We start from the raw sequence: 26,867 nt of genomic DNA, 5'->3' as shown, positions 1-26,867 counted from the left end.
AACTAACGAGACAAGATAAAAACAACTATGTAACAATTCATCACAGGTAACCAGACACACCCTGTTATTCGCTGACAGGGCCCTTTCCTAACCTTGTTGTAATTATTTTACTCCTTGTTACATGATCTTCTCCTCTTCTCTCCTCTCCTCTCCTCTGCTCTCCTCTCCTCTCCTCTCCTCTCCTCTCTTAGTCTCTCTCTGTCTCTCTGTTCAGTATGCTGTGCTGAGAGGGCATCATTACGGAGCCCGTATTTGAGTCATTTTGATTTAAGCAGCCAGACAATGGCCTGTTGATTGAAGCAACCAGAAGGCAGACAATAGGGTTCAATGCTACATAATACGCCACCATTTTTTCTGAGCTCCCCGTTTTCAGAAAAGGGCCCCGGCTCTCCATTGTGCCTCTCCCGGAGGGAAAAAATGGTGCTTGGGGAGGAGGAATATTTTCCCGTGGTATGTCATTATTTTGCAAATTTCTATTATCTCATCATGTTGTCTTCATTGTAATTGCAGCTAATTAGGAGGCTAGTTAGGAGCCTGGGCTTTGAGGCTGGCTCGGCTGCTGAAAGGAGCCTACCGATTATGGCCCCGACAAGAGAGGAAGCAGGAGAAAAGGGGAGATTAATGCTGTTACCCAGGAGACACTGGCTTCCATCTGCGGGGAACAATGCAGTTTTGTTTTCGCCGGGATCCTGCTCAGATCAACAGAATGGGCTAGCTCTGCTCTGCTCTGGCTGGCGACAATGCCCAATTCTGTCTTACCGGGGCTCGGGCAAACACCCCCTCTCCTCACCTACCCTGAACCCCTACTCCAACCCCCACCACTCAAGTCACTTTACCTTCCCTCCCACCTCTTCTGTCCCTCCCCTCCGTCATTCTCGCCACTTTTTCCTGCGTTCAGCGGGCCCTGACTAAAAAGCTTAGCGCCCTCAGCGAGCCAGCCAGCGCCAGTGACTGAGAGCTCTCACACACCCCCAGGATCATATGAAAGCAGCGCGGTGTGTGGATAGAGTTCCCAGGTTGCAGGAGGTCGTGCCCTTGTCACACACAGGCTGCAAGGTTTTACTCCCCAATCCCTGCCGAGCTCCAAAGCACTTAATGAAATAATATACTCTGTCGCCTTTGCTCTTTCTTCTTCCCCTCGTTCCCTCACTCACCACACCGAACCCCTCCCACCCCACCACCACCTTTCACACCAGAGCTGAGGCAGGCCCCCTTGTCTCAGAGCAGGGGCCCCGGGGCCCCTAGACACCTTCTTTGGAAAGGGAAGGAGGGAATACAATAAGAGAGGGAGCCTAGTTTGGTACAGTACAAACACACAGAGCACAAGCAGACTAGGAGAAATGAAAGGCCTTTGTCTGCCTTTGTCAGGGGAAAAGGACACTGGGAAAGAGGGAGAGTGAGCGCTTATGGATAGAGAGAGACAAAGAAAGAGACAGAGAGAGGGAGGAGATAGCGGGCAGGATCACATGACTCAGAGCATTGTGATCCTGAGTGAGAGGTTTTGGAGCAGAGCATCTCTCCATCTGGTCAAAAAATAGAGAGACGGATAGAAAAACAGAGAGAGACAGGGAGAGAGAGAGGAGCAACACAGCGAGGGAACAAACAGAGAGAGAATGAGAGAAAGTATTGAGTAAGTGCCAGAGACATCTGCTCCCGTGGGCACAACAATAAAACTCCCTCCAGATCAGCCTCACACCATATATGCTTGCACAATGCATCGGTCTCAAAGGCACAAATAAATATGTGTGTGTATGTGCAGGTGTTCATGAAGTCTGCCCACTAATCTGTTAAATCGGTCACCTACACATAATCTGAATTAGCCCAATGCATAGACAGTCTTCAGACAGTCTTTTTTTTTGGCTCTTTCTGAATATTTTGACTTTTTTCTCAGCATTGACAGTATAACAGAAGAATAGGATTCATCTTTGTGACTCACACTCATAACTCCATGTGCTCTCACTTTACAAATGTTCTCATTGTTCACTGTTTTCATGCAATCTGTACTGTTTTTTAATTGCACATAAATCCAAACACAAGGAAAGTGTTGCGTGGTATTGTAAGAGACAGATTACTTAAGCATCTTGTTTGTAAGTAATTGCGTCTGAAATTGTCTTGGTGAGTTGACCCCTGTTAAATCCATACCATGATAAATGGTATAAAAAAAAAAGGTTGTTTCTTAGTAAAGAATAAAAAATCATATGCTCTGATATGGTGCCACACAGTACCATATGAAGATGAATAGACAGACATATAGGATCTGAACGTCTCTACATAGAAGCCACACATTCTGTTATAATGAGCCAAACAAACTCAAATTAAACATTTTCACTATGGGATAGTATGCAATGGAAGGAATTCCTGTATAAATCCTAGCGATTTATTCTTTCAGATATCTTGCTTTTTGTACACAACAAATGCTTTGTATATATTTTGTTTGTTAAGTGTTTTTTGGCCAAGTACCTGAGTGGCTGAGAGACTATTGAAGAAAAAAAGGACTTTTTTTCCCAATTGGTCCTTTGAAAAGTTGGAACTGAATAGTTGGAAAGTTACATGTACCTGCATCTGAAAAAAAATGCAACAAAACTTTAATCAAACACCTTGAAATCCTAACAGATTCTGAAAGCACGCAGACAAGGTAATCTGTGTTGTCTAGGGACTGCGGCGTGCCCCACTCGCCATTTATCTTTGAGGGGAAAAATTTCTCCCTGTTGCGTTTAATGTGTAGTCAAAGTGGAGAGGGCGAAACGCTACTCTCTAATTTTGCATGTCATCTCTCTCCAAATCACTTCAAAGATGAAGCCCTTGCCAAAGATTTCCTCCCTTTTTCTCCTAGCCTTTTTCCTTTTCTCTCCCCTCTTTCTTTTCCGCCCTTTTCTTGTTCCCCGAGTTGCAGTTGTCACCATCGTTTGGCGCCAGGAAATCACGGGCATCTAAACAGCAGCACACAATGTCGTAAAAAGGCTCTAGAGTTTTACTTTCAGATGTCACTCCAATAGCACACATCTGCTACGTGCCGTGCATCTGCTAGGCTCTCCCGTCTCAGAGAGCCGGGAGCGCTGATTGAACTAAAGACAGAAAACATCCTCATTATCGCGGGCAGTGAGCGAGCTGGGCTCCCCAACAACCCTTTTAATGCATTCACTCACTTAACTGCAGCCTGGTGTTGTGGATACACACATGTTCAAGCACATGCAGCTACATGCATGTGCACACACATGACGACAAAGGCAAACAGTCTATAAATAAGCAGGCAAGCTGCTTCAGTGTGAATCACCCCTGTGTCATAGACAATTGTATTACACAGCTATTGTGTCAGTGCTTACTGAGAGCCTGTGTGTTTGTTCTGGATATTCTCACAGTGCTGGGCCAGACTGCTTTCTCTGCTGCTGAAGTCACATCTGGAAAAAAAATGTAGTGTCACTTAACCATTTGATATGCATCACACGTATACAGTATTAACAATTTCCTCAAAGACCACATTGCCATGTTGAGGTTATTATCCCACTGGTTAATTGACCTGTGTTGACACCAGTGTTACTTGTTACAAAGCACGGCTAGGCACGGCACGGCACCACAAGCTTTTGCTGTGGAAGCGGAAGCACTGAGAAGCACCCCAAAGAGCCCTGAAGCACTCCCCAATGCCCTGGAACGAAACTATTCAGCCATCTTACAAGCACTTCTGATGGAGTTAACAGTCAGTTTAAGCAAGATCTTAAAAGACTGATTACCCATCCATACCTCATCATTTTAGACTTTGGTCATGTTTAGCATGAACATCCAACATTATAACAAGATATACAGTACAGTATGCATCTGACCAGTCCCAGCCTGGTCAAATGTGTACTGTACTGATGAAGCCTCTTGGATGAGAGGTGAAACGTCTTCCTGGACAAATAACCAAGTCCAGTTGCTTTTGACTGAAATTGCTTTGAGGATAACGATGACCTGGACGAATGAGAACATTCACAGGCCGATATACAGTATATGACGGAAAATAAGGAAAAGCAAAATAGAACCGCTTTAAAATAGTTTAGTCCAGTTTTGCTTTGATATAGAGTTTTAATTCAGCCCTCTTTTTCCTTTAGGTTGATTGACATTTTATTTATATATAAAAGTCTTACCTGCTGAACCTTTAAAATGTAACTGCTTAACATATGTGTACAGTTGTTGGTTGTTTCCCGGTGGTTCAGTGTTGTGGATGTCTAGATTGAAATAAAACCTTAAGCAGTATATTCTGCCAACCAGGTGACATGAAACACTTACTTTTGAGGTGAGCAATCATAATTGTCAAGGAAATCTGTTGTGGCGCTGAGGGCAGCCAATCAGATTTCACCACATGTCTCCCTCCCAGTCTCCGGCCCAGTTAAATCCCATCACCACCTTCTGTCATCAAAAATCAGTCTGCCTGCTCTCATTCTCCCCAGTCCATCAAAGAGCAGTGCTCTACAGTTGACCAGAGCCTTGGCTTCTCACCCTCACCTACTAACGCAGTGGTGATTAGTGGTAACTGTGGCAACGGTCGCTAGTGTCAGACTTTAATGGCCACATTTTCAGGCCTGTTGCAAGTATGAAACAAAGCTTTTCCATGTCCTCTGCTTATAGCTGACCCTTCTCTGATTCACCATCCCTTCCTTGTTCCATGTTCTACTGATTTTGCATCATGCCTTTTTGTAACTACATGTCACTGATCCCCTTTCTACACTATTGTGTATCTTCAAATGATCTTAGTTACACAGCGTAGACCCTTACTGGGCCTGTATGCAGAAGTCTGCCAGTACATTCACTACTTCCTCTATACATTTAGAAAAGGAAAATCAGTTTTAGAGGCTGCCACAGACGATTAGGAAGGATTTCCATAACGTTAGGTTAGGGCTGGCAGAAGTGAGCGGGGCAGTGTGCCAATACAGCCAGCTGAGTTTGAGTGTGTGTAAGCTGTATTAGCTTGCTGGGGTCAGCAGGGGTGAGGCTGTTCACCTGGTTAATAGCTACAGAATGAACCAAGGACGCAGTAATAGAGTGATAACAGGACTTAGGTTGGGTACAAGAGGGAGGGGGTGGAAGGAAAAGACAAGTTGAGAGTGCGATTAGGGAAGGATGAAACAAAAGAGAAAAAGAAGAAGATTGGGGTATGTATCAGTTAAAGGTGAAGTGGGGTTGTGGGAGTAGGGATAGAAGGAAGGCAGTGGGTTGGATTCGAATGATATGGAGAGAGGCGGTGGAGGGACTATGAGAGGAGAGGAAAGAGAAAATAAAATAAATCAGAAGGTATTGACAGAGATTAGGACACAGTGGAGGTAAAGGAGAGCAACTGATAAGGAAGGAGTGATAAGGAAATGTAGGAGAAGGAATAATCAGAGGAAGGAGTTTTCTCACAGCTCTGCACTGAACAGGGTCTCATGACAGAAATGGCATTTAGAAAATCTGTTTACTTGATATGGGGAGCACTGCCCAGCCTATGAAAACAATTGTGTAATGTCTTATGTTGCTCTGGAGGAGCTTTGTCAAGTCTGAGAGAATTACTTAAGTGGCATCACTTGAGTGATCTCAGTTTGGGCTTGGATACATACAGAAAGCCTTTTTCACAAACTGGATTCATGGAGTTTGAAGGTGCGTAGGTGTTTACTTGTTTGAGAACAAGATTGAATTGCATTGCAGAAAGAGATTATGGACTAAAAGTCACAATAAAACAACTTCTGCTCCTTCAATTTTTGTCTCTCACAAGGCCCTCAATTCTACAGACATGCAATAATAACTCTCTGTCTCCTTGAACCAATTTGACTCATTATTAATTAACTTTAAGATTATTTTCCTCAATTAATGGTTGAGTTTGTCTAACCAACATCCTAGAAGCCAAAGATATTCAATTTACGTATAAAACAAAGAAGCCTTTCTTTGTTTTATAATAATAGTAGCACGTCCTCTCATCTAAGAAACCAAAGAATATATTTTGCTTGAAGAAAAACTGAAACAACGAATCAATCACCAAAATATTTGCAGATTCAATTTCTGTCAATCTACTAATCTAAGATCTAGATTGAAGATGAATTATTCATATCCTACGATAAAAAGAAATGCTACTTCAGCATGTGTAATGCATATTTTGATGTAAAAGCTGAGCAAATTAGCATCAATTTAATGTTTTAGTAATTCCACTGTGAATCCAATTTGCCATCAGGGCAAAATAGCTGAGGACATTTGGTGAGGTCATAAGAGTGTGGTGTACTGGAGAAGAGTTGGGCAATATGTTTTAATTTTGATTAGAATATTTTGCAGATTGGCATGAATAAGGCACTTCTACATTAGAAAACATGGGCCTGTCTTAAGGTGTAGTGTTGAAAGCAGGAACTCGGGTCAATTCTGATTTATTGCCATGATTTTTTTTGTTTGGCTGTTGTCATGGTCCCGAACTGACCCAGAGCAAATGTTAAGTAGGACGGGGATGAGAAGATAAGGAGAGACATTTTTAATTATGGCTTTTTGTGCAACTTCTGTACAGAGATGTTTAATGTGGAGTCAGAGCCCAGAGTGGTGGTGTTCATGTGCCATGAATGGCTTCGCTGAAACACATGTCATCCAAAATGTCAGGATGTCAAGGGTTGTCAGTTGGGTTGAATTGGCTGGTGACAGGCAGGTGAGTGAATGAGTGAAAGAGTAAAAGTCGCATGAATTCTGATATAAATGTTTAGACTCGGATTAAGGACCACGGATGAAAGTGGCCCAAATCTGAATCGAAACAATCCGATTCCAGTGATTTGGGTTGTTCAGGGTTATGCACACGGTTATGACACGGTTATGAAAAGATCTGAGTCACATGGGGGAAAAAAAACAGATTTGGACTACGTTTTTACTTCCCACAACATCACCTCACAATATATCTTTTGGAAGGTCCAGACCAGACCATTAAGTTTCAATGAAAACGTTTTTGTGAGATTTCCACCAACAAAGGTAGCTGCCTGCATTGCTGTTTGCATACTGTTTTGTCCTTACTTTTAAAAAGTAGGTGCCTTTGAATGTTTGTATTTCTCTTCCTCATTACAGAGTGAGATTGATGTCAGAATAACTTATGCATACAAGACAAACAGTGCAACGAGCAAATTAGGCTTCACCTTATTGCCTTAAAGAGCATTCCACATCAAGAAGAGCGATTCTTTTTAATGATAAATTCAAATGTTTTTATGTAAATATCGTTCTATTTACATTACAAGTGAGCGGAGCGAGTCCCCCGGTAGACAATTCTTAACATAAGGTGAAGACAGATGAGAATCAGAACCTCTGGACGGGTTAAATGATTCCTCCTCAAACACAACTGTGTGTATATGTGTGTCCTTGTCCGTGGTCTAATGACTGCGCTGTCTGCAGAGAGTCGAACACAGGAGGGAATTAGTCGTCATTGCATATCAAAGGCTTAGCCATTAGAGACATAGGGTAGGGTCTTCCTAATGAGAGGGGGTACTGGTGTTTGTGTTGGTGTGTTTAGGAGTGTGTAGTGTTTGGGTCATAGTACAGTATATGCATACTTAAACACACCTTCAAATGCAGCCTGCTTTATACATATTGCACCCTGTCATATGTATTTAGAAAAAAAAGTACAGGTGAGCTATACAGATAAGCAAGACATAATTCAGCATTTATATATACGTATATGTAGACAAAGTCCGAGGCACTCACTGTGTTGTCAGGGCCCTCTGGCAGGCCTCGCCGTGCCTCTCAGTGTGGCATGGCGTGGGCAGAGGTGCCGGCAAGATGCCAGGGCTTTGTGTACCACGCCAGATCAACGCCAGCCATTGCATGTACACAGCACACAACGCGCCCGGAGGTGCGGGACTCTCCCACCAACACCTTCCGTCCATCTCATACTATGTCTGCCCCCAATGTGTTAACGTCATTCACTCTTCCTCTTTATTTCTGTGTGTGTGTGTGTGTGTGTGTGTGTGTGTGTTTGTGCGCGCACGTTCATGTTGGCTGATTGGCGATGCCCTCTGTGCCATCTGCAGCAACCTCCCCCACCCACCTCCCACCCTTCCCACTCATCACAAGGGTGGGCTTAACCATCTGTGTGCCAGTGTGTTCTCACAGTGAGAAAATCGGGACTGGGGGTGTGGGGTGGGGGGGGGGGGGGGGTTGACAGGAGTTGCCACAACAGACACACACATTAAAAAACAAAACGGCACAGTGCACTGTATGTTGAGATAAAAATGAAGACTTGACATACAGGTTCCTGACAATATAAGGCGGGTCTGCATGAAGAATACTGAAAGAATTGAAAAAATGAAAGCGCAGGCAATGTCATCTAATATACAGCTTGTAAGATGATTCTCCTTTATTTATTCATACAAATACAGGAGCATATTGTGCACAGTATATGTTGGCGCACATTTTTTTATTATTGAGGCTTGAAGCTGCAGTCCAGAGGGAATCAAAGAGAGCAGCAGCTGAATAAGTGTCAACAACTCCACAAGCGCCTACATTATAAGAAGCCAATAGTAAGAGTCAAGGGTCAAAGCCACAGTGCCCTGATACTATTCCTGTGGGCAAATATGGATCATGGGTGGAAGTGCTAGGATGGTTGGAATAGAAGCTGAGCTGTATTTCTTACTACTCTTACTGTAGGTTTACCCAGTACATGCGCACATAAAGGACTGATGTTAGTTAAATAATCATGCTTTATATTGTCATTGCATATATTTTTGCACAAACACGCACACATGCACATTTTTCAGATACTTTGACTTCTAAGTTATGTTCCATTGAACTTCAGCACAGACTAAACAACCGGATTGAGACCATGGTTTTGTTCTGCTTCCAAGCGGACCCTTGTGTGGTTTGTTTGTGTTGTGAGAACAAAACCGACAAACTGACTTTATGATAGTAAGTATGTGATTGATCAGGTGTCACTGTTTTCACAGTGATAGCATGGCAAATGCGCAAGATAAAGTCACGAAACTTGTATGAAGGCTGAGTTCAAAGATGGGTGTGGTCTGATCAAGGGCAGTGGAAGTATGGGGTTATGGGGTAGGGAAAGGGCCATTGCCCCACCACTTTACACCCCTGGCCTTATTTAAATCACACTTCTTACAGCAACAGCTTTGTTGAATACTTGATTCTGATTGGTCAGTTACGGCATCCTACAGTCTATTATTTAACAAACCTTTGCTATGGACGGGTTAGAAAAAAAGCCGAATGTGACAAAGTGCAATGGAAACCAGCTAAATCATAACGTACATGAAGCGTATGAAACATCCACTGAAGGTGTAAATGGTAAATGTACCTGCATTTATATAAAGAGCCTTTCTAGCCTTCAGACCACTCAAAGTCCCTGAAGCTAGATGCCATTTACACAAGGTGCCATCTGCTCATCAGGAATCTAAATTTAACCATTCATAGAAATTTGGGGTCCGAGAATACTTCGACATTGCGATCAAACCAAAACCCACGCTAAAAAGTGACCTTACAGAAGTGACATAGGTGTGAAATGAATTTTTGAATGGTTTTAAATACCAGCAATTATTAAACCTATGTACACAAAAAGAAGAAGCAATATTTATGGCAGGACTTTATTAAAAGCATTAAACGGTGGTTTAATGTGCCACAAGCCTGTGGGGATGTTTCATGCTCTTAGGTCACACTACACACAAAGCACACAAACACATTGAACCAATATGGAAATCTGATGAAAATAGCTTCTATAAAAAGGTGGTGAGTTGTGGTCTGGTAATGACGGTGTGTGGGTGTAGGCTGCATGCTGCTTAACAGAGGCTGCCGGGTTGTAAGATGTTTAGGAAGCTGGCCACATCTAGAGTGGCCACGAGCCAGCTGGCTGGTAGCCTCAAACCTCAAGCAACACTGTTCTGTTTCTTCTGTTTTCTTTTCCTCCACTAGTTTTACTCATCTTTCTCACTCTTCATTCACTATGTCACTGTCTTACTTTGACATCTTTAGCCTTCTATGTCTCAACCCCAACCATCAAACAAACACATATCACAAAATGTTGCAGACGCATAAATATACTATCAACGCTTCCATGCATGTCCGGCGCACTACCTGCCCTTGTGTAAACTACACACACACACACACACACTCACACACACACACACACACACACACACACACACACACACACACACACACACACACACACACACACACACACACACACACACACTCACACACTTCTGTCTCTATTGTTCTTTTTCACATGTGGCCTTAAAGATGGAATAGAGGGGGGAAAATAGTAAAGAAAAACTCTTAAGTGTCACACCTCACACCCGGTCTGCTGTGTGATAAGATTAGATTTATTCCTCCAGCTGTGACATAGAAAAAGGAAGTGGATTATTTAGTTTAAAAAAATGTCAGAATTAAATTAAAACTAGTAGGCGTTATTGTTAAGCAAGGAACAGAGGGGGCTTAAATATATAGGCTCAGCATAGCCCTCAGGCAGTGGATAGCACAATCTCCTCTCCTCTTGTTCTTACCAATGGACTTAAAAAACATATAAACAGCCTTCCAGGACCACAAAGCCTGTGTAGAAAATCAGGAAATCATTTCCTCTTCACTCTAGATTCCCTCATGCTCTCTCTCTCTCTCTCTCTCTCTCTCTCTCTCTCTCTCTCTCTCTCTCGCTCTCTCTCTCTCTCTCTCTCTCTCTCTCTCTCTCTCTCTCTCTCTCTCTCTTTTCTCTCTGTCATCCCCCTTCTCCCTCAGAGCAAGTCCACAGGGGGCTGCCTGGGCGCATCAATCCAGGGTTGAGCTTGTGCCTTGACGTGGAGAAACACAAAGTGCAGAGATTTGGTGCATAAACATGTGTGCTCTTAAAAAACAAAAAAAACAAAAAAAAAAGGCTGTAGCGAGAGCGTAGAAAGGAACGGTGCCAAATCCCCCCATTCAGCCTCAGACCAAAGGAGGCAGCATCCTGACAGCTTTGAGGTGGAGGGGGGACCGGAGGGGGGTTAGGGGATGGAAAGAATGGAAAAGAAGGGAAAGAGATAGCAACTGTGATGGAGGAGGAGGGAGATGACGAGGTAGGGAGAGAACATCAGCTCCTGGGGATATGAACAAAGCTCAGGGAGTCTCAAAGTGATAATCCGCTGTGTTTTCATATTTAAAAATGTTTTGCTGTTCCCTATCTGTGTGATATAATAAGACTATAACGAGAATCAACTTTGAGTTACTTCTCTCGGGGAGAAAAGGATATTATTCATCTATTTTCCTGGTGAGCAGAGAGATCAAAAACCTTTCAAAGTTACCTCCTTCCCCTACCCAAACCCACAAAATAACCTGATTACTTTGAATATCAAGATTATTGTAATAGTTCATTTTATGGTTTTGGCATGCTCTGAAGTATGATGACATATCTGATCAGGAGCTTTCGATCTCATCACATGATTTTTTTCTCTGAGCACTTCCAGGACTTTTTGAACATGTTGGCTTCAGAGTTGAGGATCAAAGTTCATGCTCGACCTTCAAAACAGACGGGGAATTGTTGTGTGGCTTCAGGATAATTGAGATTCATGACAATTTGGGTTTATTTTCATTCTTTCATCATTACTATATTTTGTGATTACATTGTACTAACCAAAGTCATTGCTAAACAGCAAAATTGTTGGAGCAAGAAAGACAAGTGGTCAGATTGTTGTGACAACTGCTAACAGCCGACAGAAGGACCTTCATCCATGAAGACGCAACTTCGACAACACTATGAGACAACAGTATGAGATTTTGATTTCACGATTATTCTAGAGAAAATATCATGGTTTTCAAGATTATTAATCAGGGAATATATTACTATACACTATGGAAGGAAAAAGACACACAAACATTCGGTCCCATCCTGCACATTAAACGTGTCAGCCTACTTTACATTAAAAATAGAGGATACATATTCATAGAATTGTAGTTACATCCAGGTAACTACTGCATATCCCAGCTAGATTCAGAAGGTTAACATGTTGTGCCCGGCAGAGTTTAAACTATTCTGTTCCAGCTTAACTTCACATTGACTAGTTACATTGTTTTAACCTTGACCTGGGCATAAAGGGGTGAATGATTGTCTCCAAGATGTTGGAAAATATTGAAAGTGTTGGACCTCTTTGCAGTCCTTTTTAGACGGCACTCTTTAAAAAATGGATATCCATCTTCTACAACACCTCCCAGGTCATTTTGTAGATATCCAAAATGCTCCCACACTGCCGTTGTGAGGTGCTATTTTGGCGTATATCAGGCTGGAATGTCAGTTCCCTCTGACATTTTTATAGCGCTTCTTCTCAACTCATCAGGTGGCACGATGACTCTCTGACACACAAAACAAACCAGCGCAAGCACTCTTGTTAGGTGGCTTGTTTTCAGGACACCATAGATATCGTAGTGTCTACAGTTGTTACGGTTATCAAATTGTAATTAAGGGTGTGTATCTTTTCGTCTCAGATGATTCAATGTGTATCTCGTTATGTGGTCTGCAATATGATACCATGTAACAATTCAATACAGTTCAATATAGCACTGCTCTGATCTGATTCAGCTCTGACTCATTGTCATAAGAATTTATGACGTGCCATATATTTCCTATATCAGTATGGCCCATTGGCCATGGTTGCACTTCGTAATTTCACCTATTGTTTGCCTTATATCTGTAATAATGACACAATAGCATGTTATGAATGAGTGACATGGTTTCTTCCATTGCAGCATCAATGGACGGACAGCATTCTTAATTTACTGGAAACACTTGATATAGAGACAAGTGTTATTTCACTGAATCCACTGACTGTTGACACCATCTGTACCCAGCTAGCTGCTGTATTAGTGTAGCAGTGGCCCATAGAGATCTGGGGTATTTGTCACTACCACCATGGTTAAAGTTTCCCAAGTTTCTCATCAAGTTAATGAATAGCCAGCACAGCCCGACTGCCAGTTGCACAATTGAGACAACTTGAATTTAATGCTGGGCAACATTATTCCCAGATTCTGGTTCAGTAAAAACCTTGTTTAAGATTCAGCCTAGAGAAGCCATCGCTGAACAAACGTAGTAAGTCTGCTGATGCTAATTCGTTTGGCTAAGCCAAAGATAGTAGCCAAAACTCTTGTGTAGTGTAACTGCTTTTCAATGTAGCAGAGACAGAGAAACTGGGCTAGGACTCGCTGCCTCGGTCTCCTGTACACACACTGGCACCTTGCTCTCTATGTTTCCTCTCATATACACAGATAACACATAACAAGCTGCTCAAGTGTATCAGTTAATGATGGACGTATCAACATTGAAGTCGGATTCCGAGTTTTGTATCGATGTAGCTGTATCTAAGACTATTTATTTTCTGAGATGTATGGATTTATCTTTACGCCTCTACCTTTTATCAATTGGTTTCTGCATTCTCACTACATTGCTTTAATCTGATTTAATGGAAAAATCAGACTGTATCTTAACACATTGATGATTTTCTTTGCCTGAATGTAATTGTCTCATACAAGTGATAGCTCGGTGGATGAAGTCATTGTCTGTCTCTTTCTGACATTCATCCAGCCAAGAGATTTTTTCCCCTCAGATATCTGATATTTGATATTTTATTGTGACTCTCTAATTCTTTTCTCTCTACACATTCATTTTAGTCAGTCAGAGCCTCTGCTCTTAATCGAAGAATGAGGAAGAGTTCAAGGAAAAGTCTCAGTCAGACAGAAAAACAATTACAGAGTATCTGTGTGTGTGAGAGTTTGTGCGCCCATGTTTTTTTTAGTGTCCGTGTGTATGTTTCTAAAATGTCTGGACCGGTCATTTTTTTTTTGTAAATCATTCACTTTTTATTTATCTTCCCAGGCTAGTGTTTCATTAACCCTGGTGTGACACAGACTCCCTTTCATTCACTCGTTGCATTGTCTACTCCAGCCGCACGCTCTCTCACAGCACCAAAGATTACTAATAAATAAGTGACACCAGAAACAGTCTATTTTCCCTTAGCCATAATTAACTGACTTGATGTTTTCAAGTAGAGGAGGAAAAAATCCAGCTAATTAGGAGTGAGTTAAGATTCTCACAAAGAGTACAAATCCATAATTAATTTTCCACGCAGCCATTGTCGGGGAAGAAAACAGCTTTGTTTACAGTGCGACGTTTGCCACCGCGGTTAGAGCAGCGTGGCAATGAAAGGTCCCTGACACATTCACGCACTGCAATCCGTGTCGAGTAACCTTGAGCAGTAGCAGAGAAATACTCGAGACAGTCTCAGAGTAAAACAAATGAAGAGATGGACTACAATGCTGTCAGTCAGGTGAGACAGAAAAATCTGAAAGAACTGTTAGTTAGTTACCATCCTAGTTATATTCATACCTGGTTATCCTGGAAGAAATATGGTTTGCACTGTACCTCACATTACTGACACAACAACACTGGTGGTAAAAGTGGCAGAGAGCAATTTATGTGTCTGTCTTTTGCTCTCTACCTGTCTACCTGCCAATTTATCTGTGCAGGCACTGATGGGTATAGGAGGTGAAACAGACCCTAGATAGACACACACAGACAGAGAGAAAGAGTTGCTTGTAAGTGTAAATGAACACGCGCACATGTCTACATCCATATCACCGTATGTCAGTTCAAGTACTACAGGATTGAAATTGTGTGTGTGTGTGTGTGTGTGTGTGTGTGTGTGTGTGCGTGTGTGTGTGTGTGTGTGTGTGTGTGTGTGTGTGTGTGTGTGTGTGTGTGTGTGTGTGTGTGTGTGTGTGTGTGTGTATGAGAGTGCGTGTGGATGTGAGCGGCCTGAGCCCCCGCTTGTATTAAGAGGGCCCTGGCAGCAAGAGATAGTGGCTCTATCTTAATGGCTTCTGCTGCCTGCCACTCAGCCTTCAGACAGGGTCCTCTGCCTGCACGTGTCTCCCCACGATAAAGCCACTTCACAGGGGCTTGCGCCTCTCCATGCTGGCCTTTCCTCTCTCCATCTCTCCCAGGAAAGAAGAGGGAGAGAGAAGGAAGAAAAGGTGCCAGAAGTATTGATATACAAGCTCACCCTGAGACTTACACAAGCTGCGAGCTAGAGACTGACGGGGGGAAAAAAAGAAGCATGCACACCACAGGCCTCCATGCTCAATTCTGAATCGTTGATAATATCTCATATTTCTGTCGTAGGATGTAACCTAGACCCTGATATCTGATACAATGTTAAATACATATAAGACATCACAACATGTAAGACATCACAACTATTTTTTAATCTATTTTTTTATTGCATGTTTTGAATGCAGTTTGGTTTTTTGCACACGTCGACTGACGTAAGGCATCTCTTCAGATGCTAGTCAAGTTTTCCATCTGGCTTTCTTTCCATTGTTGTGTCTCGGTGTCATTAATGTATTTATGCTGGCTCAACTAAGCTGTTGTTGGTGCCAAAGTTATAACTGTCAGGTGACTGATGAAAGCTTCACTTAGTCCACAGTTATTCCACTGGTTTCTTGCCCTGAGGGAGCGCCACTGCTGCGTCCCTTTCACCAGAAACAATGTTGATATTGAACGGTTCAGCAATGTTCAATGAATAGTGTTTTTTGTATTGTATTTTTAAATCTCTCAACATAGATTTACATTTCTCGTGACAGAACTGTTTTGTCACTTGCTTTTTCATCATGTGCCCCGTGGTTAACATGCTTAAGGTTAGGGTATATACAATGAAATATTTTGTTGTTTAATGTAGAGGACTTGTTGGCTTTCCAAGGTCAAGAATAAACTGTCAACTTCAACCTTTGAGCCGAAGTTTGAACATCTACCGAGGATGAGGATGAGGATATATCTGTATACGACAACTACTGTAAAGAAAAGAAAAGATTGTTATTACAAGTATTTTAAATTGTTGATCTGTGACAAACTCTGATACACACCCATCCATCACTCCTTCACAGCTTTACTTTAAGCCCAACATAAAGGTCCTTCCCTGAGTATCAACATTGGTATCAACTTATGTGCTGCAGAATCATACAATATGAAGCTAATTGCTTGTGATACCGGGCTGAATAATCAATCATCAATATCAGCCAGTCATTCATAACGCAATTGCAGACCGGTTTCATCTTGTAGTGAATGGCTACGATTGAAATTCTGAAAAAACATTGCCAAATTTTGGGCTTCTCTGTCCTAGAAATTTGCCTCAGAGCATCACAGCACAGCAATATTCAACAAGCCCTGGCGTGCTCATTTCCTTCCGATTTAAATGCAAACTATGTCATTTTCTAGATGAGATCTTGCTCTTCCACAGAAAACCCTCTCAGGTCCATAACTACTGATTTGCCACAATGTGTGTGTCTGCATTTGCATAATATACGTGAATGTTTGTGAAAATGTGTTGGTGATGTGTGTGTGTGTGTGTGTGTGTGTGTGTGTGTGTGTGTGTGTGTGTGTGTGTGTGTGTGTGTGTGTGTGTGTGTGTGTGTGTGTGTGTGTGTGTGTGTGTGTGTGTGTGTGTGTGTGTCTTTAGGGTTTGGGATTGTTTACTGCCGGTCTCTCTCTGCCCCTGCGAATGGTCGGCCCCTAATGCACTACAGCTGTTAGGGTCCCGACACAGGGGCCTCCCATCAACGGTTTCATTGTAATGGACTGTGTGTGTGTGTGTGTGTGTGTGTGTGTGTGTGTGTGTGTGTGTGTGTGTGTGTGTGTGTGTGTGTGTGTGCATGTGCGTGTGTCTGTGTGTGCGCGCGCTTGCTTCCAAGTGTGTATTTTCCTGTTTGTGAATGAGTGTGTTTTTTATTGAACATGAACGTGTGTGTGTTCTTGCAGCATTGTGAATTGTTGCTGTTCCTTCTGGGTATTTTGTTTTTGTTCCTGTGTCTCTTTGTGCTTTTCCCTCCGCCTCTCCTAGATTATGAACCTATGTATCACTTAACAGGCCTCTTTTGTTCCGACCCAGGTGAAACAGTCCCTTTTCCTTTTCTTGTCACTTGTTCTCTCACCGAATACAATACACTCTGGTGACCTTGTTAATTCATATTCCTCTGCAGCGTGTTTTAAATGCAGACGATGGCTTACACCTGAGAGGCTGGTTACTCCAAGATCACTCTGTGCCATGCTTGTTTACCTGTCTTTCCCTACATCCTGTCTCTCTATACATTTAAGCAACTCTGTCCTAGCAGCATTGTTTCTTAAGAAACCCTGACCTCAGGCTAACTGATACAAGCTCATAAAAGGTTGTTTTTTTACCTAAACATGTAGGTACATTCATTGTTGCATTCTCCTCTGCATCCCCTGTATCTATTGTATTATCCACTGTCAAGTCAGAATGAATCTCAGCTAGGTTCATGGAAATATCTGAAAACTATTAGCCATATTGTGTGAATGCTAATGCGAAAACATCTATGTAAAATATGACAAACACAAGGTTGGTTGCCATTCTCTCAGTTGTTTGTACAGGGGCAACAGGGCAAAGGGTGTGCCAGGTCAGCTCTGCTCCATTATGTTAACCAGTTGCTGCATAGTCAGCCGCATAATGGAGAAATTAAGTTTCTGTAATGCACAAATGAGGTTATCATTGGTTTTGCAGCTGTTTACGGGGTCAAGGAGAGTTTCCAATGGGGGCACAGTTTAGTCAGGGAATGTGATTAGATACAGTTCTCCTAGTGTATTTTCTCCATTTGACCATGAATTACATTAGGGTCAATAGAAAATAATGCCCCGATTGTTGTTGACATTGACATATTCATATTGCTGTTGTATAGAGAATGGGGGGGGGGGGGGCTGTCTTGGCCAGGATCACATCAGCGCAAGTTAACTTCTCGTGATACTTCCAGCCTCAGTTCCACTGCCTGTTGTGCAAAGCAAAATATATAGCCCAGTTCTGACCAAAGATTCACGACGATTCACGATGAGTTGAAACCTGCAAATACCTGCAACATGCAGGTCTGCAACATTCTAAAACCTGCCAGTTCTCACCAGTGAGACGAGGCAAGATGGTGTATCATCTCCGTAGCAACGCCCCTCTGTACTTCCGTTCTAACCTCTAACTTTTCAGGCTTTTTTCGTAGCTGGATATAATTTGTAGCATTATGAAATATAAATGAGGACAGAGATAGTGAGATACTAACTAAAGCTTCATTTCTAGCCGTGATGAAAAACCATTTTATTTCCTTGATTCACTGCTTTGTGCTGGATTCTTTGACCTCTACTTTGTATTGCTTGTCTCTTTTTCTCTCTCTGTGATGCATGCTCGTTGAGTCTCCGTCCAAAACGGCCATTTCAACTAGCTGACCCTTTTTTAAGTGACTTCTCCAGCAGGCTTTACTACGAGCTGATTGGCTGTTGAAACAGGTGAAGTGCCTTAGGTTCCAAAACCAGCTGCTGGAGACTTGACAAGCTGAGACGCAGGTAACACCATCAGCTGGTTTGAGTCCAGACAAGACGCTGCAACTTTTACCTGCAACATTCTGAAGCGATTTTATCTCATCGTGAAACCTTTGGTCTGAACTGGGCTTAATATCAACGCAAAAGACTGTCACTTAGTCTTTGAGTGAGTGATGAAGTTACACTTTTCGTTGGTTGTTTGCCCAATGGCCTTACCTTCTTAAAAATGAATTGGCGCCACAGTGTTTCAGCTGGTAACGTCATTGCCTCCGCGATCAATCATCTGATCCACTTCCTCAATACGTATACATATATATTTTTTCTGTATGTGATGCTTTAATCATATATCATATATATATATATATATATCATATATGTGTAGGTTGTTGAGACAGTTAGATGCATATGTTATAGGGATCGACCGATATGGATTTTTAAGGGCCGATACGATTTTTTTCCCGATGACCGTTACTGACTGACGATTCTCTTGACCCGATATATGGAGCCGGTTCATCTGTTTTTTTTACCTAAATTTACATCATAAAAATTATCGGGTGTTGGTGATCAGAACAAAGAGGAAACTAGAGGGAAAGTTGTCAAGTGGTAGTAAATGTACAGTGTGGGTTTCAGTGAATGTGTAAATGCAGCAGGCCACCGAAGTGAGCATCAACTCAGAGGCAAAACAAAGGTCCCCCTTTAGCCTACATCCTGACAACAGTCCAGGAGCTGAAGCAGGAAAGTTGTCTTGCTCTGTTTACAGAAAGACAAAGCATTTGAAGCTGTGGGCGTGTTTGTAATAATCATGGGATTTAACATAGGTCTGTTTAACAAACATTCATAACACAATAACGCTTAGATGCATAATCAGCCACCACTCCAGGAAATTGCAGATGAACATTTAATATCCAGGAATTCACATTATAGATGGTGTCTGTCCCTGTAACAATTTGGCCACAATCTGTTAATGATGTCTGAAAAGTTTAAATTTTGTAAATATTTATAAATACTGTTCAATGTGTGCGTGCGTGCGTACGTGCATGTGTGCGTGTGCGTGTGTGTGTGTGTGTGTGTGTGACTTCACATGTGGGCTTGTCTACAGTAGGTACAGTAACATTGTTCGCTTTCTCTCCTTCCTCCTGTGTGTGTCTGTGTGTGTGTCTATGTGTGTGTGAATGTCTAAGTGTTTGTGTTAAAGTATCACAGAAGTGGCAGTCTGTCAGCTCTGCTTTTCTCTGCGCTCTCCAGAACAATAGCTGGATTGGCCCTATGTGTGACACGTAGACCACACACCCCTAATAGTGACTGACAGCACTAAGGGCTGGAAGCAGCATGCACTCACAAACACACACACACACACACACACACACACACACACACACACACACACACACACACACACACACACACACACTTACACACACACTGTACAGTCCATACACCTGAGGACACAATGGGTGTGGGTGATTGGTGAAGGTTTCAGTCAGTTTGTATATATGTATTTGGTGAGTGCGTCTGTGTGTGTGTTTATGCATGCGTTCATTCATGCATGCGAGCTCAAGCATATGTTCTGTTGAAATTGTTCAGCTGTCTTCTTGTAACAAAACTGTTCAATGTCGCAGAATCAAATATCTGCTTCTCGCTGCAACAAAACAAAGGACAAATGAAAGGAAATACAAGTCTGTTGAACATCTTTTCCATCTCATTTGTCATACTAAGGCCATGGGGAAAAAAGCGATTCTGATTGGCTGGAGGAGGTGCATTATACCTAGGTTATACCAATGCTCGTCCTTGTCATTGTTCTGCATTAATACTTTCAGGAATAGAAAAAAAGTATGGCTACAAATCTTAGAATAACTGTATTAAATAAAGGACTGGGCAGGGGGGGTAAACAATAGAAAATTGAATAGATAGATTTAGATGGTTGAATCAGTAAAGGCGGACATAACTCATTTTTATTCATTGGAGTTATAAAGTCAAATTTATTTAAAAAATGCCAATAAAGGTTTTCTATTTTTCCCTTGGAAGCATGAATTCTATTTCAAACATTATTATTTGATCCTAATGACAATCAGCAATTAATAACATGTAGAGATGCATTATTAATAGACACTGTAGATAGACATTGTAGCAGGGAATTCAGGGAGAATATAGTTGCTTCTTTAAGGCTTGTTTTACATCCATAGTTCTGATACTTTATACTGCTAGCGAAGCCAATCATGTGAAAAGCATGATACGTGTCAAAGTGGAACACAAAACAACGTTAGTTCACTAACATGGCAGAACCGAAGGGACAGTAAAAGAGGCTGGATCAACACAAGTTAACCAGTTAAGTGCCCAAGGCAGAATTTGTCACAATCATATTAGATAACGTTATGTTTTAAGTGTCAGTATTATAGTGTAGGGTTCATACAAGTACATAGAACTTTACCTTACATCCTGGATTTCAGTTACAGTATAAAGTACTACTAGCATTTTCATACCTAAAGTTTTGCTCTGGACCAAATCAGGTGATGAGTTTGTAGACTTGGAGCATTTTCCCCTTGCTTCTGTGTCTTTTCACAAAAATCCTAGCCTACCAAAATGCATCACTACAAATCACGTGAGAACGTTCACTCCACTTATGTGTCTGGAGCAAAAGAGTAAATACAAGAGAAGGGTTGTTGTACAAGTTATTCAGTCCAGTTTATTGAATTATTTCGGGTCGTGTCTAGATGGTAACCCAGGATTTGTAAAAGTCTTCCAAGGTTGTTTAGGTTAGGCATTGACCTCAAAGGGTTAAGGATAGGTCGTTGGGCAGCGAGTCTCTAGAAAGTTTTGCGGGTTTTTCGCAAATCTAGGGTTACCATCCGGACACAACCGTATTATTGTGAGAGAAGCATTGCTGTGTAATGTTCTGACTCGTTTTATACTATTACTAGGCAAGCAAGCTGTTTCAGTTAGCATGATCTGCGTTCAGTTCATGTTCTCACCATAAACAAACTGTACCGAAGTGTACCATAATTCATTTTTTAACCACCTCATCAAGGTGGTCTCAGTCCACTTGTTTTGGTCAACATCCGTGTGGTTGGTGTTTTCACACCTGCCCAAACGAACCGCACCAAGGGGGTTAGCACTCCAGGGTTTGATTCAACTGAACTAAGCAATGCAGATGTGAAAACAACCTTAAAAACTTTACCTCGAAATCAAAGGCATTCATTTAAGAAAACATCAGTCAATCACAGAATGACACACAATGGTGATCGAGCCTTTGTCCCACTGATTAAAGCCCTTGCATTTGCGTTACATTATGAGCTGGGTGTCTGTGGTGACATTCCAGGGAAATCCCCAAGTGGCAGCACGTATTTTCCCATCACCCAGTGGTGGTTGGTCCACCAGAGAGGGTAGGTAGAGCTAACGCAAAAGACTCGCTCATCAACTTCACTTGTGTAATGTTTTTTGCCATCGCTGGCTATAGCACTGAGAGTAAGAAAGTAACAAAAGAGCAATGACCACAGCCGATGAAACTTTAAAAATAAGTGAAAGTGAGACTCTGCAATTACTGTTTATCTCCAAAGAGAACAGAACTTTGAGATTGTAACTTTGAAATGTGAACATCCAATTAAAAAAAGAGGGGTGTTTTATTTGCTCAGCTGTTGATAAATTACAGTAGACAATGTGAATCTGAACTAACTCTGGAGCCACTGTAATGAATCATGTGCAGACAATACACATGATTCTGATTCTATTGAATTTGAAGTATTTATCTCTTATTTAATGGTTATGCACAAAATGTTCTGTTTTTAACATCTGTATTACAGATAACATCCCATTTAGACAAGCCATGTGGTATAAAAGTATAAAAGCAGAGAAAATAGAACTGACAGAATAGAGAATGTGCTTGCATGTGTTTCATGTAGTTCACAACTAATATTGATTAATTCCCTTCTTGTTGCATAATAAAGTGTATGAGGGCTTGCAGTGGACTTATCACTCTGAAGTGTGTCTACATGATCTATGACTGTTGTCTGAATGTGTGAAAACGTAGTGTGAGTGTGTGAGAGAGAAAGAGATGGACTTGAGGAAGGGGGCAGCACTGCTGTGCATTTGCACTTAGAGAGTGATGAGCCCTATGGTCAAATGGCCCCTCCCCTTTGCTCTCTCCCTCTCTCTCACACACACATGCACACACACACACACACACACACACATGAAGGACAGAAAGAGGCACTGCTGCTGGCCCTTTAAGAGCTGAGCCTACATCTCACAGCTTACAGCGAGGGAGGGAGAAGAGGAGGGACAGAGGCAGAGAGAGAGAGTAACTGAGGGAGGGAGGGTGTAAGGCTGAAAGTGTGTGAGTAGAGAGACAGAGAGGAACATAGAGAGAGAGAGAGAGAGAGAGAGAATCAGCAGTGTGTGTAAGGTTGAAGGATCACTTCTATCCCGTCTTGTTTTGGGGAGACTAACCTTGTTCATCTGAGCATTGTGGGACTGTTTTATGTTGTTGTTGACGAGAGAGACGGACCCTTACTCCAGCATGCTCACTGAGCCTGAGCTACCTCAGGAGTGTAACAGGTACGTGACACTTTCTCTCACACACATGCACGCACAAACACACGCATTCACGTAGAGATGACATGAGACGAGGGGATAGCACAGAGTGGGACAGAGACAGAGGGAGGGAAGAGAGGATAGGAGTAGAAAGTAGAAAGGCGTGTGTGAAGAGAAGACTCGGTCTGTGTGTGTAAAGCATGTGAAGTGTCTCAGTGATTGGGCTGAGTTTGAGGCTGTGTGTGTGTGTGTGTGTGTGTGTGGTGTGTGTGTGTGTGTGTGTGTGTGTGTGTGTGTGTGTGTGTGTGTGTGTGTGTGTGTGACAGAGTCAGGGATGGTAAAGGGGAGTTGATGATTGACTCATAATATTTTGGGAGAGATGCCATATGCAAAGCCAGGGCAAAGTAGGCAGTGTGTATATATATATGTCCGTGTCTGTGTGCGTGTGCGTGTCCGTGTGCGTGTGAGGCTGTGTAGTCATGTATGTTTTCCCCAGAAGTACCATAACTGTCTGTCTTTTCCTCCTCTGTCCCTCCTGACTGAATTTATGTTGATTTAATTCAGTACCTCTATGGACAAAGTGCTTAAAAAGTGTTTGTGTGTGTGGGAAAGAGAGAAAAAGAGACACTTAAGAGTGAGGTGTGAGTGTATGTGTGTGTGTGTGTGTGTGTGTGTGTGTGTGTGTGTGTCTGTGTCTGTGTGTGTTTGTGTCAAAGTCAGAATGTGTGATCGCCTCCTCTCATCTCCACTGCTCACCAGAACTTTATTTACTTCTGCTTTCCCCTATCAACTATTTATAAGTATCTTTCCGTAAGAGCCTTGCATATTTAGGTGCTAGCAACAAGTCCAAATTATATGTAAAAAGAAAATGCTGAATTTTAAGCAGAAAAATGACTCACTTTTTCAATCTGAATCGGAAATGTTTACACCATGCCCTCCTGCTCAGCCTCTTCTTTTGAAATTTAATTATTTGTGATTTATTTTTCACTTAATCCGAATTCAATACATGCAAACCCTCAGTAATCCTATTGTCAATCTGCATGGTGTTGTTGTTGGTTGTTTTTTTTCCTTACCATATGCTAATGTTAATCTCACTGTGCGCCCCTGATGTTTGTGCGGGCCTTCTTCATTTAGAGGTGCCAACCCCCTAACCTTGCCCTTTTTCCGACACTGTCAACACAAGTGGCGTTTTCCTGTTGGAATAATGGTTGTTTGGTGCTAATACTGTGAGAGACAGATTATGTTATAATACCCGGCGTTTTAATACTAACACACTACGGCAAACACACACACACACACACACACACACATACACGCCTCTCTCCCTTCTCCTGCTTGACTTTTATTGCATTAAAGTAGTGCTCTGTTTTGCCCGATGAAACTAATCTTTTGTTCTGAGATAAACTGAGGTCGTGGAGTTATGTGTGTGTGTGTGTGTGTGTGGGGGGGGGGGGGGGAGGGGGGGGGACCTGTATTAAGAACACATTTAGATGTGGCAAAAAAATGTGTTTTTAATAAACCGTTCAATCCGGCAAAGTGGTTGAGTAGAGAAAAAAAAAAGATAACAACAGCTAGGAGGAATTAAAAATTTAAAGGATTACACCGAAAAGCAGAATGTATGGAGATAAATGCAGGGATTACAATGACTTAGGAGGAGAGCGCTTAAAACTCTTGCTTTCCAGTAATGCACTCCATCACTGTGTCTCTGGCCGTGTGTGTGTATATGTGTGTGTATGCGTTAGTATGTGTATGTATGTGTGTATGAACAAGAGAGGGGTATCTTCCATTTAGTGTGTGTGTGTTTCCTGTGTGTGTCGAGCACTAGTCTCTCTGCGCAGCGGAGTGTGTGTGAGTTGCCAGTGTGTGTGCTCTCCAGCCTCGGTGGTCGCGATGCTCTCGGTTCCTGCGTCTCTGTAAGTGTTTTCGCTCGCCTCCTTCACCCATACTTCTTCATCTTCTCATCGCACCGCACTCTTCTTCTACTAGTTTTTAAGCGCTTCTTCCCCTTTTTTCGTCTTTTCCTTCCCTTCATCTCACATCATATTGTTGTTCAAATGAGCTTGGAGTCAGTTTTTCTGACTGAATGTAGCTGAGGACGAAGAGTTTTGAGATTCTAAGACAGGGTTCGTCTGAGAGGAAATATTTGTTCATTTATAGGTTGGAAATCAATGCTGAAATTGTGATTATTTTTATTTACTGCTCAATACAAGTTATCTACTTTCAGGCTTAAAAAAATGTTGTTTTTATTCTCATTTTATTTCAGCCAACAAATGTCTTGTGATATAGTTTTTATCTCATCTTTATTAGCTGTTAAAAATGCACTTTATGCTTTAACAAAGCATGGATACTCTGTGATTTATGTCCTAATTTTTTTTTCTCATATTGTCTTCTATAATTTGAACTATTTTTGTGGATCTCCGTGCGCTCGGCTGCGTATCAACATTTCCAGTAGATGCTGAAAATAGTGGAAACAGACTGCCTTCGCTTACACAGCCTCATCTGTTCGCACAAACGGAACAGAACTATTACACATAGGGAGAAACGGAGAAAGCCAAAAACAACCAATACACAGAAGAGAGACGTTTTAAATTGAAGGAGCGAGTGTGGCTGTGGATGGAGAGATGAAGGGGGGATGATGTGGTCAAACTGACACATTCCTCCCCGGCTGCACAGGAGAAAGAGTGGAAGAAGAAGAAAGAGGGTTACAGAAAAGTGTCAGAGATTAAGAGGGGAGGTGGGGGGGGGGGGGGGGGGTTGTAGTAGGAGGGAGGAGAGGAAGAGGTCTCGATGTGGTGTTAAGGCAGTGGTGGATTTTCTCACCCCTCCATTTGTCCCCTCTGTTTATTGGGGTGTGTGTGTGTGTGTGTGTGTGTCAGTGGTTGTGTCAATACTTTGAACAGTTGAAACAATCTGAGATTACTTGCATCACACTCAGCAGAAAGGACAGTGTCAGCAACCTGAAGGATTTGACTAAATTTCATTGACACAAACAGGTTTTTTTTTTTTGTTTGTTTGTTTTACTATAAGTAAATTTAATTATTTATCAGCAGGGGTAGGTAAATAACTACATTTAGTGAAATGCTGTACCTTAGTTTGAGTTTAAGGCACTTTACATGAGTATTTCCGTCTACTAAATATTGTACTTGTTTAATCAACTGCATTTATTACACAGCTGTAATTACTATATTAGTTACATTACAGATTTAACATACAAAATAATGATCAACTTGTAAAATATGATGTGTCATTGTAGATCAAACTACCCATCAGTATTTAAAGTAGTGAAATTGGTTCCACATTGATCAGAACAGTTAAATGTTTCTTACATATAACCCGTTTTTATAATATGTATAATAAGAAAAGATTGTTTGCATAATGATCATAAAACTTTCAGTAAATTGTGGTGATGTTACTATTAGAAAAGTACAGTATTGAACGCGGGACTGTGTCGTGGATTATTTTTAGTAGGGTCTTGCTACTTCACCTAAACCTCTACCACGGCTGTTTATTTGTATTTATTTGAATAACTATTGACTTGTTTTAAATACTCATAGCCATATGGACACTTTTTTGAGAGTGATTTCTGTGGCTCATGATAAAAACTTGATGATTTAAGTGAGCAGTGCTGCTTCCAGTGTGAGTGTCTCTGTACTTCATTTAAAAGGGTGCGTTTAAAGTGGTGTATGTGTTTGAGGAAAGAGAGAATGTGTGTCTGTGAAGGAGAGAGAGAGAGAGTAGAGCAATTGAGTAGAGTGTCCGTGCTCTGCAAACTAATGCGCCATTCTGCCCCTCTCTTCCCCTGTGGCCCTGTCCCGGCCTCTCTTTCTCTCTGTCTCTCTCTCTCTCTCTCTCTCTCTCTCTCTCTCTCTCTCTCTCTCTCTCTCTCTCTCTCTCTCCCACCACCACCTCGGACTGGAGGCCATTGTCTGGGCCATATTGTCTGTCCCCTGAGAGCCTTGATAACCGTGTCTCCATCCACAGAGCGAGAGGGGGGCAAAAAGAAAGAAAGGGAAAGAAAGAACGACAGACAGAAAAATACCAG

The 26,867-nt window shown here is 42.0% G+C and overlaps 1 protein-coding gene across 5 annotated transcripts in view; it reads left to right on the top strand.

Moving 5' to 3' along the window:
- Positions 1-26,867, top strand: part of sox5 (SRY-box transcription factor 5) — a 143,814-nt gene that overhangs the window by 33,978 nt on the left and 82,969 nt on the right. For 4 of the 5 annotated variants that reach the window (XM_083934903.1, XM_083934901.1, XM_083934904.1 and 1 more), the window contains exon 1: positions 22,731-22,849. The exons of the other annotated variant lie outside the window; for it this stretch is intronic. In XM_083934903.1, coding sequence (XP_083791029.1) covers positions 22,773-22,849 — 77 coding nt within the window. In that variant the 5' untranslated portion in view covers positions 22,731-22,772. Of the gene's footprint in view, positions 1-22,730; positions 22,850-26,867 lie in introns of those variants that run through there. 5 annotated transcript variants of the gene reach the window in all.

This window comes from Echiichthys vipera, assembly GCF_963691815.1.
Source record: "Echiichthys vipera genome assembly, chromosome: 20".
Lineage (NCBI taxonomy): Eukaryota > Metazoa > Chordata > Actinopteri > Perciformes > Trachinidae > Echiichthys > Echiichthys vipera.
This window is presented reverse-complemented; position numbering and strand designations above follow the sequence as displayed.